Genomic DNA, 19,870 nt, shown 5'->3' on the forward strand with positions numbered 1-19,870 from the left:
GTTTACCCACAGGGATCAGGGGCTTCTTTTAATTAGTTAATAAGGACATGATCAAGTAGCCTTTAATTTAATTTTCTGAGAGAAAGATAGAAATTTTCTATCTTTTTAAGTGTCAGCACCTTTTAGGAGTTTGTACATAGTTTCAATAGCTTTAAATAGTTTTTAAAATATTTCTTAATGGTTTTTAATGACCAACTGGCCATAAGATAAACTTGATAAACTATCATTGTTAATGCTAAATATGTACATAGTGAATTTGCACCAACTAATATTAAATGCATAAGTTAACTGACTTTAGTGAAGATGTCTTTTATCTTTCAGTCTCTTACATAAAATTTTATTTTCCTTTTGGAGGGGAGGGTGAAGCAACTCACAAAAGTCTGTTGATAGCAATGTGGCACAAGTTCTAAAAATGTGATTAACCACGGTTCCCAGGTCCATCCTTCAGAAATTTCCAAGAGGCTTCCAGATCATATTTTAAATTAACTACACAGTTAAATTTGATGTACAGTGAAGTTTGGGAACCTCGGCCTGGGGTTTTACACTGAAGTTTTTGAGATCCCCTTGCTAAAAAGTGGACATAATGATAATATGGAAACATTACCAAAATGACCTGAAAAATGCAAAGAGAAAAGTGTTTTAAAGCTAATGATTATTTTCTAACTTATAAAATGCTAGATATTTAAGATTTTAATTAAATGATAATAATGTAAAATTACTGAGAGTTAGGACCTATGTTATACCTATTTTGTATATTATGCTTCTTTTCTATTTTTCTATTTTTTTAAATAATTTATTTGTTTGTTTGTTTTATTTTTAAAGAGAGGGGAAAGGTGAAAGAGAGGGAGAGAAACATCGCTGTGTGGTTGCCTCTCACTCACGCCCCCAACAGGGCACCTGACATGCAACCTAGTCATGTGCCCTAACTGGGAATTGAACCAGCGACACTTTGCTCGGAGGCCGATGCTATGCTTCTTTTTTAATCCCCCAAATGCTAGGGTATAAATGCTTAAGAAAGGGGGAAAAAAAACTATCATTAATTAATTGTGTTTGTATTGGCCCTATTGTATATGCGTTTATGTAATTTTTGCATAGTAACTACTGACATTTTGTAGATTAAAAAACTGATATGCGGATTGGTTAATTTTACTCAAAAAACAACAAACTGATATTGAGTTTTTATTATGTGCCTGACACCAGACTAGGTCTACAGAAAGCAAAATTTAATAAGACAGGTTTTTGCCATGGATGGATTGACAGCTCAATAAATGCACTACGATGTTAAAAGGGCCTTACTGAAGTCACTACAGGATACTGTGAATCCACAGGGTTGAGTAGAAATTCTTTAGGGGAAAAATAGGTAATGAGGAAATACTTTGAAAATTAACTTTTGGCTGACATATGAAGGTAAAGTTCACAATGCAGAAGACAGAGGAACTCCTTGACAAAATGGAAATCATGAGCAAAGTCACATCACAGAGGTATAAAACAGTCTGGCAAGGAAGGCTACAATGGGGGAAATCAAAGACTTGGAATGCACAGCCAGAGTAAGGATAGGGAGAAGGAAGAACGCATATTATGTATAGAGATCGCTGTTTGCTATGTGAAGTAGTCCTTATTGTATTGTGAGACAAATCAAGAGCCGCCAAAGGGTCTTCAATACAGGAGGAAGAAGGAAGATGCCTCTGGCAGCTGTGGAGTGGACCACCTAGAGAGGAAGCAAGATGGAAAAGTCAGATGGGAGACTGCCATAGTCTGAGGAGGAACCATGAGGGCTTGAACAATGGAGAGTCCATTGGAAAAGGAGAAAAGATGACGAACCAGAAAGACGGTGAAATGTATTGATCTTGGTTATTTTGTAGAGTGAAGAAGGTAGGGAAGCTCCCAGGTTGCTGAGTTAGGTGACTGCGTGGATCATGATGACATTAAGCTAGAAATATATGAGAAGGAGGAGCAGACTTGGCAGAAAGGTGACGAGTTCAATTATGAGCATGCGCAGCTTGAGGAGTCTGTGGGACACCCAACCAGATTTTGGAAAGAGCTGGAATATTGGGTGTTGAAAGTTGTAATGCAAGGTGTTGGTAAGTGATTAGGAAGTAAGGAAGGGAGTGGGAAGTGAAAGGCCAGAGAGATAAGAGTGTACCAGGAAAGAAATGTTGAGATGCAGGTGTCTTGAAGAGAGTGGTGATGGCTCAAAATGGCAAATTTGAGAAGTAGAAGGAAGCCAAAAGCAGGTAAATGGTTGCCATGGAGCCCTAAGCTTTCAACAAGGTTGAAAACATGTTTTGATATAGGAATTCTGAATTAATTATGACTGTGATTTTTCCCCAGCAGTGCTTGGCATTGATTGTGGGATTGTGCTAAGATTATGGATAAGTAAGGCAGACTAGGGAGGAGGTCAAAGGATTAACATATTTTAAATTAACCAAATTATTAAAGATTTTTTAACCAGTAGTTTACCATTATCTATATCATTTTATTGGCCATTTCAGGTGGTTGAATTCTGTGCAGAAAAAAACCACAATAAAGAAGCCCCAAACCTGCAAAACCAAAAGTGCAATCTCCGAAGCACATGGGAAGTGATTCGCGATTCTGAGGACTTTAAGAAAACCAATCCTATGACAACACAGCCACCCAAGCCTACCTTCTCACTGCTGCAGGTCGCACAAAGAATTGTGTGTTTAGTCCTCGATAAGTCTGGAAGCATGCGGGTACGTGCAATGAGTCTTGATCTTCCGGATGCAGATCTCACATATACATACAATATAATCTAGACCGAAACTTGGAACTCCTGGGAATAAACACAACCCAGAGAGCCAGACGTTACAACACGAACACTGCCATTAGAAATGCCTACTGCCACTTTATTCAACAAACACTCTGCATCGTCTCATTTCCAGATCAATTTAGCTTTCAATTTATGAGTAAAGATCTGATGAATTACACAGCTTTAACATTTATGCGTGTTTATGGCAATATGTAAATTTACTGACCTATTACTGAAGCATTGAACTAATATTGAACTAAAGCCTGATCTGACTTTATCTTTCAGGGCTATTTTCACAAAAGCCCTATAATTCTACTCCAAAATACTACTAAATATAAAGGAGAAAGCTTCTCTCATAGAAGGATATACTTTGAGTAAATTTGTTGCCCTTTACTCTAAGTTGAGACAACCACTTCCAAATAAATTCCTTGTAGACAGTTCTGATATTAGTCGGACCATCTAAATGCAATCTGACTGCTTTTCTTCTGCTTCTCTGTTCAGATTGGTGACCGCCTTAAACGAATGAATCAGGCAGGCAAACTCTTCCTGCTGCAGACGGTTGAGCAAGGGTCCTGGGTTGGGGTGGTGATGTTTGACAGTGCTGCCTATGTGCAAAGTGAACTCATACAGATCAACAGTGGCACGGAAAGGGATGTGCTCATCAGAAAGTTACCCACAGCGGCTGCGGGGGGAACATCCATCTGCACTGGACTTCGATCAGCATTTACTGTAAGACAAGTTCCTCCATTGTCATTTGCCAATGTTTACAATTTATGTTTAAGGGATTGCCCCTTTCCAGTGTTTCCATGCATGCCTAGTGTCTAGTTGAATTGGACAACCAAGGGCAGAGCAATAGTTCATATGATACAGACACAGGCTCCCACAGCTATTGTTAACTATTTATGCTTTTGTGCTTTTCTACATCAGTGCATTTATGTTCATGTGTGCCTTTTACCTACAAGGCACTGCATTGGGCATTAAGAATACCATGAGTGCCCTGGCCAGTGTGGCTCAGCTGGTTGGAGTGTCGTCCTATAGACCAAAAGGTAGCAGGTTTGATTCCAAGTCAGGGCACATACCCATTGAAAGTTCAGTCCCTGGTTGGGGCATGTACCCCAGTCAGGCTGCCTACAAGAAGGCAGTTGGTCGATGTTCCTTCTCTCTCTCTCTCTCTCTCTCTCTCTCTCTCTCTCCCTTTTCCCCTCTCTCTAAGAGCAACAAAAAATGTCCTCTGATGAGAATAAAAAATAAAAAAAAAAAGAAAAGAAAGAATACCCTGAGGGTCAGAGAGACACCATACCTCCTGTCCCAGAGCTTATAATCTTATTGGGGAGATATTGTACATTAACCACATAGTCACACAAATAAGTGTATATTTATAACTATAATGAGTGCTATGAAGGAAAGTATGCAGGGATATGAAAGAATACCTTCTATGAGAAAAATATTAGCTGTGAGTTATGGTTAAACTTTGAGGTAACTTAACACTCCAAATTTCTAGGTATAGAAGGACCTCCTCTTGGACAAGAAAATGGTGTATTTATTGAAGCAGGGGGCCTTAGAAACTGTAACTATAATTGTAATGGGGGTATAGCCAAAGATCCCATCTGACCATCCAGTCATGTCATCCCTATACTTAGATAATATCAATGTCTTGTCATTTTCAATAAAATTAAGTAAAAATTTCTCTTTCTAGTATTTAGGGTCTTCATATGATAGCCCTTACCTACCTCTCCAGGCTTAAGTACAAGGGACTCTCTTTCAGGTGTCCTCTGTTTAAGCAAGTTAGATCACCTGTCCTTTAGAGCGTCTACATCTTTGCCAGCCTAGCTCCCCAGTTAGAGTACTTTCTCCCACTTTCTGTGTACCTCAAATCACCCCTATTCTTCAAACAACCATCACAGAACTCCACCTACTTCTTGACATCTTTCCTGATCCTTTTAATTGTTCAGACTCTCTTTTTCTGAACGCTATGACCTTTTATTTTATGTATATAAATATATATCACATGACTTCTAGGCTCTTCTCTCTTATTTTGTAAGCAAAACTTCTTTAGCAGTAAGGCATGTCTTTTTACCTCCCAGGCCACTGGCACAATATCATTTATACAGAAGGTTTTCAATAAATAAGATCAAATTACTTAATTGTACCTGATGCTTAACTGCTCTAAACACAGAATACAATATTCTGTATTTATTTAGAGGCTATTCAGCCCCATGAAACAAAGAATAGGAGGCTGAAAGAGGCTGGCAGGTCAAAGGTCTCGGAATCTCAGCAACGTCCTGGGCAGGTCTGCCCTGTGTCTGCTGTGGACACAACACATCAATGGGGCTGTTCCAGATTCCCAAGCAGTGGCAGAAACACTGAGTTCCTTGTGGACAGATTCAGTCTGTCCTTCTGCCCCTTTTATTCTACCTTGAAGACTAGTTCCCTGAAAGTGGTTTCTATTGTGTACACAGTCAGCTGGAAGACCCTTTGCCAGGCGCCTGTATGCATCTGGGTTCCCTTGCTCTGTCACTCATTCAAGCTTTGATTAAAAAAGCAAATGAGGAAGGGAAGCTGACAGTGAAATCACTGACATATCCTAAACTATGCAAAACCCTAAGGGAGATGACTAATGCCAGATGGCCTGGTGATGTGGAGAGAATGTCTGGTTCTGTGTTTTCCACTCAGATTGGTGAGAGAGTATAAGGGACACAATTGGAATTTAAATGCTCTTCATGTGGGGTGGGAGAAGATGTCGGTGACTTCAGGATGATGAAGTAAAGGGCCTTGGATCTTACACTGTCCTCAAGATTCCCACTGGTCCTTGTTAGAGAACCCTGGTCAGGTCTGTCCTGGGCTCCTGGTAATTGTGTCTGCTGATGTGTGGCCATTGTACTTTGCTTATTCTCTTGTCTTGATCAAGACCCAGTTGTCCTTCCCAGCTAACTCAGCCCCACCCTGACTCTCACTTTTGGGGCAGAGCCCTGAGCACACCCATGTCCTCCGTCTTGCCCCAAAGGAAAGCTGCACATCCCTCAGCCCCTATAGAAGATACCTGTTCTCTTGCCTGCCAACCCAACACAGCTGTCTTCTGTCTCCTCAGTGGTGTATGTGAGAATGTCTGCATGGTTTCCGTGATGGAGAGTGTTGAAAAGGGAATCTAAATTAAGCCCTTTCTCTGGCTTCTAAGACCCTACAGCTCCATCAGATGAAGGCCATGGCCATCACGGCTCCTGGGCTCTGGACCCCTTCACATGCAACAGTCCCAGTTCTGCCCTTCTCTCTTGTGTGACAGCCTCCTTTCAGAATTCAAACAGAGTGAAGACAAATCTCTGCTCTCAGTTTTCCTTTCAACCTGCTTAAGACGCCATCCCTTTCTGAGAAGGGTGGTTACTTAGGCTTGATTGTTCATTTCCCCTGAGTCTGGGTCTCTCTGCCATTCTTTTTAAGGAAAGAGGGGACTCTTGCCTTCTTCTTCTTAAATGGATAATACTATTCTTTTACCTAATTTTCCTTTTAGTCAACTTTTCTTCTCTACACCATATTAAAAATATAGTCTGTGTCTATCAGAAATAGTTAAAACATAGGTGTCATAGGACAACTAAGAACTGGGATTAATAAAAATAAAATTGTTTGCTTTAGTCATAGGGGGATATTAAAATTTTTAACAACTCATGTGATCTTGGTATTGACCAATCAGGACCAATGCCACACATAAACAGTTGGTGCAGTCAGACTGGTGAATATCATATAAGCTAAAATCTGTCATAGGTCTAATATTGCCCAGCTATTATCCCCACTCAATGAGGATGGTTTGGGAAGGCTTCTGGGACCCCTAAGAACATCTGAAGGAGAGATTATGGAAGGAAACTTTCTTTCCTGCTTCCCAGTGCTGCTCATCCCTGGAAGTTCCTGCATCCCACTTTATAAAGCCCTCTCCAGAGCAGGTTAGCCAAGGGTAAAGACCACATCAAGTTCCATGAATGTTTCTCATTTAACTGTATCAGTTCAACACGGAGAGATACTTGACCATTCCCAGACACTTTTGTTTATTCTCTCTGGAATTCCTCTTCTTGTTCCCTATAAATGCAGTTTTCACAAACACTTTGGGTGCCCTCAGTCTAATAACTCATGCTTTGAATTATGTCCTTAGCTGATTAGGAAGAAATACCCAACAGATGGATCTGAAATTGTGCTGCTGACTGATGGAGAGGACACCACTATAAGCACGTGCTTTAATGAGGTGAAACAGAGTGGAGCCATCATTCACACAGTTGCTCTGGGGCCTGATGCAGCAAAAGAACTAGAGCAGCTGTCTAAAATGACAGGTGAGAAGCAGCCTGCTGAGTTCCACTGTGTTGTCTTTTCCACTGGACTGTGGGCTCCAGTGAACTGGGGAATGGGGGGAAGGTGAGATAGGAGAAAAGTGGGCAACCAGGAGGAGAAGATCAAAGACTTCGCCATGGAGGATGAGCATTGCCTTTTCTCCCAGTGACCTCTGGATGTGGCCAGGTCTGCAGGAGATCGCCAGAGAAAGGGGATCCTTCCCACAAGTAGGGGGCATTACCATCTGTCTGCCTTTTCCTTCAGGGCTCCTGGGGAGGGAGAGTGATTTCACTCTCCCTTGGAGGAGATTCTTCCAGCGACATTTATTTAAAAAGTGACCTCGATGCAATGCCCCCAACAATGGACACAGCATGTTTATTTAGTAGGCTTTTAAGCCTCAAAAGCATGTGGTACCAAGCACTATTATTTCTTTTGTTTTGTTTTGTTTCACGTTAGAAAATGTCAATTTATGAAGGTTCCCTGCACACCCCTGACACCTGACACCTGACACCTTATCCAAGCCTGAAGCCAGGGAGAAGGGTAAAAAAGATAAGAGTCAGATTCCATTCATTTCCAGTGTGACTTGAATATCTCTCCAGAGCCACATATTCTTTCATTATCTGAGCTCCCTCCCTTACCAGTCACCTTCAGGCTATATAGCACTTCTTCCCCACTTATTTTTTAAATAAACTTTACTACTTGCCTTTAAATAAACTTACCTTTAAATAAACTTGACTACTTGCCCTGAGAGGGAGGAAAATGCGGAAGCAGTTTAAATAACCCTGTTCCCACTACACATACTACTTCCATAGGATGCTGAAGTTGAACACTAATCACTAAGTAAAATAAACTATACATAAATTTACAGACTACCTAAGAAACCTAGGGAGAAAAACACCTGAAAGTGAAGTAGTATAGATTTGTTTTATTCTTGTCTTTAAGATTTAACCAAGAAATTTTCCTGTACGATCTATATTAAATTTTTGTGAAATTTTATGAAACAGGCAGAGAAAGGATGTTCCAAAGAAGAGGTAGAGGTAATCTTATCAGCCAAACAACTGCCTTACCCCAATAACCATTATAACCTTTTCCACCCATTTATTTTAAGGCCTTTGTTCTGGGATTAGGGTAGTATGGAGAATATGGGTCCAGCATGCCACTCTAATGAGTACTTGGGACTCTCTTCCTAGGAACTTTATAAGGACTGAAAAGAATCTAATAGGTTAGCCAGAAACCATTCACTTCTAGTTGGCAGCTGGTCAAAGAGATACAGGAAGGACAGAGGACAAGCCACTAACTACACAACACCATGATACAAGTGCTCTATTGGCAATAAAAGGTATAAGGCACAAAGAAGATAAGGAGAATGGTCCAGAAAGATGACATCTGAGTTGGGACTTTTAACAAAGAGTAGCAGTAGGAGAGCAAAGGGCCTGCTACACCAGGTGGAAGGTCACTCTGAAAATGTAGAATACAATGCACTTTCTCTGTAGAACATTAATATATTGTGCCTTTAACTCGCATACACAACAGGTGGTTAAAATAGAATAAGTGGGCACAATTTATTTCTATTTATTTGTTTTACTTAGGGCCAGTGTATGGATATCAATTACTATGCTGAGTTGCCTTCTGAGGCTGCTAAAATGACAAGCCTGTTTGCTCCTAATACTAGCTGTAGTAGGCTGTGTTTCCTAGAAGCAGAGATTGAAACAGGGATTTGGATGCATGTGACTTATAGAGGGAGGAGAGTTGTCAGGAGAATGGAGGGGAAAAAAGTAGGATAGGGCAGGGGAAGAAGCTAGACATGGGTCTGACTGGACTTAGAGTCCAGCTGAAGTCTGATTCCACGGGGGACTCTGGGTCTGAAACTGCATCACAAACTTGGTCCAATTTTAAAGCAAAAGGACTGGCCTTTTGTGCCACTGTGTCCATCAGTCATTGGTTCTGGACTGTCAGGGCAGGGCAGAGGTGAGAGGGCATGTTATTTCTCTAGCTTGGGTGTCCCCTTTTGTTAAGGCAATTCTCTGGAAAAGGAGATAGCTGTATATCATGAGCAGCTATCAGCATAGCTGAGAAGAGATGTACTTGCCTAGATAAGGGGATCTAGGGAGGGCACCAACAGTATTATCAAAATACTTTCCCTAGACTTCGGATGGTATTAATAGTTTAAAAGTACTTTCATATCAACTATCTTAGTTACACCTGTTCTAAATAGCCTAAGACTGCTAGGCTTGGGGTCGTCGGCAGCCGTCCGTCTCGAGAGATGATGGTGTAGCTTCTTAAGAGTCTATCTGCACCGCCGAGAATGGCTGTGCAGTCCGACTCGGGAGTGACACGGTATCTGTCTCCTCCCGTGTTGAATCGACATCTTGCGATGATGCTGGAGTGTCCTCTCCAGTGAAGCTAAAGCTACAGAGCCTGGGCAGGGTGATATGGAGGGTCTGCTGTTGCCCATGCAGCAGACCCCCCCTCTCTTCGCAGCTGAAGGATCCAAGGGAAAGACGGAGTCAATACAGCTTGGCTTCAGGTGCGCCGCAGGAGTTGCCGGTGTTGACTACAACGTCAAACCGCCTTAGGGACTCCGGCTCCGGATTTTCTGTCGGGGTTTACTCCCTTAGCCTTTCCCCTGAAGAGGTATGCCGCAAGGCAGCGGAGGTTTTTTGGAGTCAGAGTTTTCCTTCTCTGATGTGCCCTGACTGGAAGATCGAACCAGCGACACTTAGCTCGCAGGCCGACGCTCAATCCACTGAGCCAAACCAGCCAGGGGGAATGGGGTATAATATCATTTTTATTACATATTGTACTTTTCTATGATTGATCCTTGTCAGATTTCATTTCTTGCTTTTGTTACATGCATAACTCTTCTGATTTAGGAGAAAACTCAAAAGTCAACCTCATTAGGATTATGTTCAAAATAAGAATAAATCAACAGGCTTAGAGTAAGGCTTCATGGATTCTCTTATATGAAAGTGCATGGCCATTAAAACATAAAACATAAATCTTATGATATCAGTTTGGGCCTGTCAGAAATTCATGGCCGCTTTGCAGGTAGGTAGTTGAAGTAAACATACAAATGGAGATGTTGCTGACACTATTACTTACTAAGATCAAAAAATTAGTATCAACTTCTGAGTTAATCTGGATACCATTTGATGATGATCTATTAAGATTTTAATAACACAGTAGGATATTCATTTTGTGTATTCTGCTACCTTAAGAATAGCAAAAATGTTGCAAATACTTGCTTTCTACAAAATAACTTCTGATAATGTAATTTGCTTCTTAGGAGGTCTACAGACATATGCTTCAGACCAGGCTCAGAACAATGGCCTCATTGATGCTTTTGGGGCCCTTTCATCAGGAAATGGAGCTCCCTCCCAGCGCTCCATCCAGGTCAGACTTCTTTCTCTTCAACTTTTCATGTTTTTAAATAATTATTGCAAAGATGGAGAGTTTAATGGTTAAACGTTTTAAGTTCTACATTCTTCTAGTTATGAGTAAAAATAGAAGTTTCGGGCTGATATTAAACATTATTCCTAAACTACAACACTACTCATTTAAACAAGGCAATAATGTTTACTTGTTTGGGAAAAGTACTAAGTGACGTCCTCATAAAAACCAGCAACATAAAATATAATGGGTCCAAGAACTCGTTTTTTTAACATCTGTTAACAAACACCCATAGCAATATAATTGGCTCAGAATTTTCTTCAGAGTAGATCATCTCAATACAAATTTTCTGGGGCAAGTGTTCAGGAATTACTTGCTCTGTTTTTCCATTACCTCAATCTCTGATACTGGCCAAGATTTTCATATAATGGATGAAAAGTGCTTTGTACCATGAAAAGCCCATACTGTCAGTCCAGGCAGCTGGATCCTTGTTTTGGGTCTGTCATTAACTCTGTGACCATGGGCTAAGAACTTTAGCCCTCTGGGCCTCAGTTTCTCAGTCAGATATGAACCAGAAAATGTCCATAGACCCTTCTGATTCTAAACTTTGAAGAAAAGCAAATTTTCTTTTAAAAAATTACAGCACTATTAAAAAATAGAACAAACATTTTAAAGTTCTCTTATCTAATAGTTGTAAAAATTACTCACATAATTTTTAAAATAGAGGGAGTAAACAATCAGTACTCATACCTGTGTGAATTGTAACTTTTAAGTTTGGATAAAGGAAAAGGAACACATGATGTCAAAGCCAAATACTGACAGATTTCAAAACAACAGGCTCTCTGGTCTACCAATATAAAATTTATTAAGTCAAAGAAGAAAGCAATTATACTCATTTGGGTTGTCCTAGTTCAAATTCAGAAAATTAAGAACCTGGTTGAGAAATGGGAGGAATGATGAAAGGACAAGTTCACAATCAAGCAATTTCTGCTCATTAGTTTTGTATCTAAGAAATAGGAAGAGAGATAGAGAAATGAGTATGATTCACTTACCCACCTGCCATGAGAATCAGAACTAAGAGCCTCTCACTTTCTTCATATCCAAGAACACGATCTCCCCATGCAACTAGAAAGTCTGGCTCCATGACCAGACCACCTTATCTTCTAATAGATTTCAATTTAAAGACAATAAGTAATTATCTAGGCCATAATCCTCAAAATCCCACTTTCTACAAAAGTCTTACTAGCCTTCCCCATCTCAATATCTGCCCCTCGGCTCTTCCATTCTACTCCAAACAACAAATCAGCGCTGGCCTTTGACTTATTTATCTTCACAGGGACTGCATAACATTCAACCTACCAATTATTTGCAATTCAAACAATCCATATATAGGTGGAACTACATCTCAATCACTCCCCTTAAAGGTTTACAGTCTAATAAACAAAATGAGCTCTGTATACTCATAGGTTTAAAGCAAAACACAATGTGAGAATGTCAAAGTACTGACAGAAATAAGATTCTATGGGAGGTCAAAGGAGGAAGAGATTACTCTCAGCTGGCAAGTGAGATGGACAGCAGAGAAAGCTTCATTGATAAAGTGAGTTTTGAAATGATTTTTGAAGGATAAGTAAAGCTTAAACAAATAGAGAGGAGCATGCAGACTTCCAAGAAAAATGAGAGTATGATAGTCATGAGAGTCATTTGGGGAAGTGGTCTGGTTTGGGTGTAGAAATCAACATTGTGGAAGCTAACGCTGGAAAGGTAATTTACAATGAGATCATAATAGGTGCTAAATACCAAACCAAGAACTTAGGCAATAAGAGCTTCTTAATGGGGCAACAGAAAGTTGGGGGGAAGAATGGAAGAGACTCAGTGATGGGAGCTGTATTCTCCAGAAATTAAAGAGTTGTTTTTTTCTCAACAGCTTGAGAGTAGGGGATTAACTCTCCAGAACAGTCAGTGGATGAATGGCACAGTGATTGTGGACAGCACTGTGGGAAACGACACTTTGTTTCTCGTCACCTGGACAATACAGCCTCCCCAAATCTTTCTCTGGGATCCCAGTGGGAAGAGACAAGATGGCTTCTTAGTGGACACACACACCAAAGTGGCCTACCTCCAAATCCCAGGCACTGCCATGGTATGGAGTCAGCCTTTTTTCCTTCTCACAATTTGATAAGATAAAGTTTTTATAGAATAATCATAGCTTGCTATTTGTGGGTAGTTGCTAAAAGGAAAGTCAGTATTGAATGAAAGAGAAAACAAGAAAATATCTCCATCAAAAGGAAATCACTCAGTATTACAGCAAATCAAAAGAAAAGACATTGGTGTTATTTTCTCCAGGTACTAAAAGGAGAACCTTCAAATTACATAGCGGTCAAGATGAAACATAATCCTTGAAGTTTCAGGATCATGAAAACTATTTCAGATACTTCAGGAACTCACTAATATGATCCTGCCCTTGAAAAACCAGGTTTTCAGACTTCATTTTCCCCAACTAGGATTTTCTTAACAGTAAGAACCACGTAGTTAGCTCAAACATACCAAACTTTCGCTTGGCTGAGAGTATCAAAGACCATCTGAGATATGCTTCTAACTTGCTTGTATCAGAGAGGATCCTCCTCTAGGTGGCAATGAAGTCAGTTAATGTGCCATATAGATACTAACTGGATGTCTCCATTTGTTATGGTCAGTTTGGCATTTGGAATTACAGTCTACAAGCAAGCTCACAGACCCTGACTTTGACTGTAACCTCCCGCGCATCAAGTGCTGCCTTGATTCCAGTTACAGTGACCTCAAAAATGAACAAAGACATGGGCAAATTCCCTAGCCCTATGGTCGTTTATGCAAAGATTCACCAAGGAGCCTTTCCGATTCTCAGGGCCAGTGTCACAGCCCTGATTGAATCAGTGAATGGAAAAACAGTTACCTTGGACTTATTGGACAATGGAGCAGGTAACCACCCAAGAAATTTGAAAATAGCAGGATGGCATGACCTGGGAAGGACACTTAGAAGCAGGGAGTCCAGCCCTGGGGGTCTTGTTGGGAGAATTTTCTGCTTTGCCCCCAATTTCTATATTTTAAAATGTTGAAAAACATTAAAAAAGGTCTACCTTTAGCTTCTGCAAAGCCCAAATATATTGGTGGCTCAAGCTCAATAGCTCAGAGAATTTAGGGAGTTGTCAGAGAGTATTCCACTCTCTGAAAAATTAATACCTGTCTTGTATTAGGGATATATAGATTCTCATTTTTATCTTCACCACACACTTTTGAGATATTATTAGCCCTACATTACAAATGAAGAAACCGAAGCTTTCACATTTAGAAAGCAGCAGAGGCAGGTTCAAGTACAGTTATATGTGAGTCCTATATTTATGCAGAGTCTCTATTATCTTGTTCCCAAAATGAAAATCCTGCCCATTATTTTTATGTTTAAGAAATCTATCAGGGAGAAAGAGAAAGAGAATTACGCATTTCTTTTTTTAGGAGGAACTTGATGGCTTACTGTGATGCAAGTAATCTTATTAGAACAAATTTTGTAAATGTATTTCCTTCTTAAATCTACCCTGTGGAGAAATCATGAGTTTTTGAAAAATAATCACATAACTTTTTTCCTCCTCGGTAACATACAGCAATTCGATTCAGTGCAACAGATACTTACTGTTGTACTGAGATACATGACATGATCTCTGATTTCAAAAATAAAGACTACAATTCAGGAGAATAAGATATACACATCAAACTAACACATATACACATAACACACACATATACACTTGTAAAAGAAGACATCATCCTTTACATAGTCAAATCCTAAACTCCCTTGGAGACAATGCTGAATTCTCTTTGCTTTAAAACTTTTTAACCCACATGTGATTTGGAAATATACAAATGCCTAGTTACCTTTAGGATATTCATTAATTCCTTCATTTCCTTATCAAGGTGCTGATGCTACTAAGGATGATGGTATCTATTCAAGGTATTTTACAGCTTATGATACAAATGGTAGATATAGTGTAAAAGTGCGGGCTCTGGGAGGAGTGAACGCAGCCAGGCGGAGAGTTATACCCCAGCAGAATGGAGCCATGTACATACCTGGCTGGATTGAGGATGGTAAGTAACCTGTAATAACACACCTGACTTGAGAAAAAGGTTTGGGATCAAGAAGAAACCATTTAGCCTTTGGGGAGAATAGTGCAAGGTTAAATCAGGGTTTCTCAGCCTTGGTATTATTGACCTTTTGAGCCACATAATTATTTGTTGTAGAGGTTGTCCTGTGCTTTGCAGGGTGTTTAGCAGCATTTCTGGCCTCTACTCACTAGGAAACAAAACATCCTTCACAGTCATAACAATTCAAAATGTCTCCAGATATCTTTCACTATCCTCTGGGGGCAAAGTAGCCCTCAGTTTAAGACACCAGATTGAATGTACTTTTGACAACCTTGGTTCAAATTCTAGCCCTCTGTCAAATAAATTATTTTAGGTAATCTCTTCATTCCTTGCTTTCCTCAGTTGTAAAATAGACACAATGGTTATGGGGAATAAATAAGGAACAATACTTAATGAGCTATTGCTGGTAAACAGTAAGCATTCAATAAATGTTTGTTACTATTTGTAATGAAGTTTTTTCTACTGACATAGGCATTTCCATAGGATCAAAAAATAGCAATTTAGAGCTTCTTATCTAAATCATTATCACCATAAGCCCACCTTCTTCCTTTTTCCCTTTCTTCTCCTGCTCAGACAAGCCAGCACACTGAGCCCATATGTAAGCAGGTGGGAAAATTATGCTCCAAGAAACAGGGAGTCCCACACCATTCAATTATGAACAGTTGCCCCATACTAGAGCTCGAACAGGAACCAAGACTGAGTTATGGTGGATTCCAGGACTTGTTCTTCATCAAATGACCCTGTCCTGGGCAGGTCTTTTCCTAGCACTAGGGTGTAGTAAGAATAGCTCCACCAAGAAGCTTTCCACTGTTCTCTTTACTTAGGTGTATGCTTAGTAAAGGGGGGATTCTGAGGCATATGGTGCCTCTCATACAAATGTGATCATAGGAAAAAAGCCTTTAAAAGACACCATTGCTTAAAAAGCTCCATCAAATATTATATTTTATTTTATTCCCACTTGTCCTTCTTTTTGATTTGGGGAAGAAGGCAGGAGGGGACTGCTTTAGTGGCTGTATCTGACCTATGCCAGTGTTTTAATTGCATTATTACATTACATTCTCCTAATTATCCCATTTAACAGATAGAGAAGTTTTTGGTTCACGTAACTAATAATGATAGCACCTGGCTTGGCATTGGGAAGCTATCTTGTTCCCTCCATATCTGTTGAACCTTAGTACCAATAGAGATTGTCTTTACTGGTAAATCTAATAGTAACCTTTAACCTACTAATGTGTCCTACTTCATGTTTGCCCAAGACCAAATTAATGAGTATGAAGACAAATCTGTCTTTACAGGCAAAAATTTCAAGGGTTAAGGAAGTAGAATTTATGAGAAAGTCAATCTGCAACAAGAACTAGGTTTCCCTACATTCATTGAGAAAATCAGAAGTTTTCAAAAGCATAAAATTTTAGAACCCTTAACATAGAACATTTCATGAGAAGCTACAATCTAATAAAAAGATAAAACACAAACATGGAGAAAGAGAAAAATGTGCAGAATAATCAAGGCAATTCTTAAAGGTCCAAGTGATTAATTAGAAAATAAAGTGAAGATAATGGAACCCACAGTATTGTTTAGGTGGAAGAGATGTCTTGTGGCATTCTGTGGAGGTTTAAAACAGGAGTATTTAGACCAACGTTGTGAAAGGGTACTATCAGGATAGAATAAAAGATGGAAAAGAAAACAATTCTAGGACAAATGTCATGAAAATAAGTTATGAAAGTTATTTCACTAAATATCTGTGAAATAAAGAACTGTGATTCTCTCTTTGTTTTTTTCTCCCTGATGTAATCTGGTTTGGGATCTTTACACCAAATAGTTAAAATGAACTTTGCATGTGGGAGGAAAGAAGGGGAAGGGAGGAGTAGAAAAAGGGTGCTCCAATAACAAAACAGAGGGAAGTATGGCCATTTTGTGCGGCTTACCACGTACTAAGAAATATTTTAATGCAGGTGAAGTAAAATGGAATCCACCGAGACCTGAAATTAATAAGGATGACCTTCAAGGCAAGCAAGTGTGTTTCAGCAGAACATCCTCAGGGGGTTCATTTGTGGCCTCCAATGTCCCAAAGGCTCCCATACCTGATCTCTTTCCACCTTGTCAGATCACTGACCTGAAGGCAAAACTCCAAGGGGACAATCTTATTGGTCTGACATGGACAGCTCCTGGGGACGATTATGATCAAGGGAGAGGTAAGCTGAATGTTGTGTAGACCTTGTAAAGAAGTTGAGCAGCCAAGCAGAGGTGCAGAAGGGAGTGAGGTGGGCAAGCATTTTGTGATGCATGTGTAAGGCAGAAGGCAGGACAGATCTTGAATGTCTTCTGAAATGAAGGGGGTGGATGAGGACAAAATCGGTAAAGTGGGTCACATAATAAGATAACAAATGGAAACTAGACTTTTGGTGGTGAGCATGCAATAGAGTATACAGATAGAGAATTAGAATGTTGTACACCTGAAATTTATATAATATGATTAACCAATGTTACCTCAATTTTAAAAATTATTTTAAAAAATATTTTAAGATAAGAGGTTTAGAATCTGAAAAACTGGCTGACTTTAGGTGTAAGAGGTTTCAACTGGGGAAAGACAAACCTCGGTTTTATTTTTATTTTCCTGAAATCTTGCCAAAGTGTCCTTTAATAAACCCCATGTTTAGTAATGACTCCTGGAGAGGATTGAGAATAAAGGAGAGATATCTATGGAGCAGAGTTTTCCTTTGGAAGAAACCTTTCAAGGTCTGGTCTATCGACTGCAGCAGGGGCACCACGTGAATACTTGTGAGAGACAGAACTTCAGGCCCCACCAAACCTACCAAACCAGAATCTGCATTTTAAGATCTCTGGGTGCTTTGTGTGTATGTTCAAGTTTGAGAAGCACTAGTACCAAAACTTCTCTACAGATAGTAAAATTAAAAGAACATTCCTCTCTTAGCCAGGTACTATGCCCAGAGGTACTGACCAAGACTGATCCACTTTTACATGTATCAGACTGTCGAGATACAGAAACAAGAATGTAAAAAGATATTAACACTTGTAAAAATGAAGCATCAATTACATTTATTCATTGGAACTTTATGGATGGTGATATAGTTTCTAACAGCCTTTTAAAACTTGCAAATTGCAAATCATGTCTTTTTTTTTTTCCAGCTCACAAGTATATCATTGGAATAAGCACAAGTATCCTTGATCTCAGAGACAAGTTCAATGAATCATTTCAAGTGAACACTAGTAGTCTTCTTCCAAAGGAGGCCAACTCTGAGGAAGTCTTTGTGTTTACACCAGAAGGCATCACTTTTGAAAATGGCACAGATCTCTTCATTGCTGTTCAGGCTGTTGATAAGGCCAATCTAATATCAGAAATCTCCAACATTGCACGAGTATCTTTGTTTATTCCCCCACAGACTCCTCCAGAGACACCTAGTCCTTCTCTTCCTTGTCCTGATATTAATATCAACAGCACCATCCCTGGCATTCACATTTTAAAAATTATGTGGAAGTGGCTAGGAGAATTGCAGTTGTCAGTAGCCTTGGGTTGAGTTTTCATGAGCTAAATAAATCATCCATCTTTGATCACAATATTTTCTAAAATATATTTTAGACTACCTGAAAGGAGTGAGTTAATGGAATAAAATGCTGAACAACTCAATAGATATGTATAAAAACTATCCATTCAGCCTGACTAATGTGGTTCAGTAAGCTGGACATCGTCCTGCAAACCAAAGGGTCATCATTTTGATTCCGGGTCAAGGCACATGCCTGGGTTGCGGGCCAGGTCCCTGGTTGGGGGCATGCAAGAGGCCACCTATCAATGTTTCTTTTGCACATCGATATTTCTCTCCCTCTCTCTCAACCCTTCCTTTCTCTCCAAAAATAAATAAATAACATCTAAAAATAAAAACTATCCACTCAAATCCAAGAGTTTAATAATCACTTATTTACTAATGATTTTGAATACTAGAAAGAAGGGGTGCTTGCATTGATAAATGGAAGCAAGTTTTAATTCATTTTAAAGAGCTTTGCTGGCTACAAAGGACATGCAATTGCATATGAAAGATGCCAGAATTGCTCAACCAGATCAAACAATTTAAATATAAAATGCATAGCTTGTTATAAAGAAGATTTGAACCAGCATCACTAGGAATATGTATTATTTTCTCTGGATTTGAGCAAGGATGATGCATTTAAGGAAGAGATTACACTGTAGAAAGAACACCATGATGAAGGCTCCCTGAGCATAGAAATGTATGTTATATGCATAAAATTATGAATCAGTGATGATTAAAGTCACAGTGTTGGGAGATGAGGTGGGAAAGGTAAATCCATGCCAGGCATGAAGAGAAAGTGATTGAGAATTAAACATTTTTTTTTTGTGCCAAGTGCTCTACTAATGTCCATATGCATTATTTTATGTAATACAATTCAGTTCATTTAACAAACATTCATCAGCTGCGTACTATATTCCAGGCCTATGCTAGGTCCAGAGTACAGAAAGATGAGAAAATCTGTTTTATTTTTCTCGTAGGCAATAGAAAAACTTTGAGGATTATTTTTTTAAAAACCAGGGGGCAGATATAATCAGAACTATGCTTGGGAAAGGGAACTTTGAGGACCACATGAAGGACTGAATAAGGGTGGGAGAGGCTAGGGGCATGACAGATTAAAGAAGAAGGAGAATCACCTAATACAGGAAACTAAAGAACAACACAAACAAAGGAACTAAATAGAACAAAGAGCAGAATAGCAGTCAATAGGGGGGAGGGGGGAGGGAGAGAAGGGGGATAAGTAAGGGAAGGGTTTAATTAAAGAGCCTGTATAAAAGACTCATGGACATGGACAACGGGGAGGGATATGATTGCGGGAGAGGGGGTGGGTTGGGTGGGAGAGAGAAATTGGGGGAAAAGGGGACAACTGTAATTGAAAAACCAAAATAAAAAAATTATAAAAAAAAATAATAAATAAATCAGAAATAAATAATAAATTAATAAATAAAACAATTTAACAATTAAAAAAAAAAAAAAAAAAGAAGAAGGAGAAGAAAAGGAAAAACGGAGCCAAACAGACTTAACAATATGGCAGTCCCCCCCCAAGGACTAATCACAGACACCAGTGCCTCCAAGAGAAAGGATTTAGATGAAAGGTGTTTCAAATTCTCTGTTCCATTAGCATAAGGAGCTCGCTGATTGAAAACAAAATAGATTATTTCTATTTAGACTCCAAATTTTTTACTTTATT

At 39.4% G+C, this 19,870-nt stretch overlaps 1 protein-coding gene across 1 annotated transcript in view; it reads left to right on the forward strand.

Moving 5' to 3' along the window:
• CLCA1 (chloride channel accessory 1) overlaps positions 1–18,284 on the forward strand; it is a 31,718-nt gene extending 13,434 nt beyond the window's left edge. Inside the window, exons 6-14 of the mRNA XM_090269684.1 lie at positions 2,493–2,711; positions 3,269–3,496; positions 6,906–7,080; positions 10,365–10,471; positions 12,393–12,608; positions 13,162–13,423; positions 14,411–14,581; positions 16,591–16,830; positions 17,786–18,284. Of these exons, the coding sequence (XP_090125810.1) occupies positions 2,493–2,711; positions 3,269–3,496; positions 6,906–7,080; positions 10,365–10,471; positions 12,393–12,608; positions 13,162–13,423; positions 14,411–14,581; positions 16,591–16,830; positions 17,786–18,174 (2,007 nt within the window). The 3' untranslated portion in view covers positions 18,175–18,284. The remainder of the gene's footprint in view (positions 1–2,492; positions 2,712–3,268; positions 3,497–6,905; positions 7,081–10,364; positions 10,472–12,392; positions 12,609–13,161; positions 13,424–14,410; positions 14,582–16,590; positions 16,831–17,785) is intronic.
• The last annotated feature ends 1,586 nt before the right edge of the window (positions 18,285–19,870 follow it).

Source organism: Furipterus horrens, unplaced genomic scaffold (genome assembly GCF_987537825.1).
Source record: "Furipterus horrens unplaced genomic scaffold, mFurHor1.1.pri manual_scaffold_3, whole genome shotgun sequence".
NCBI classification, from domain to species: Eukaryota; Metazoa; Chordata; class Mammalia; order Chiroptera; family Furipteridae; genus Furipterus; species Furipterus horrens.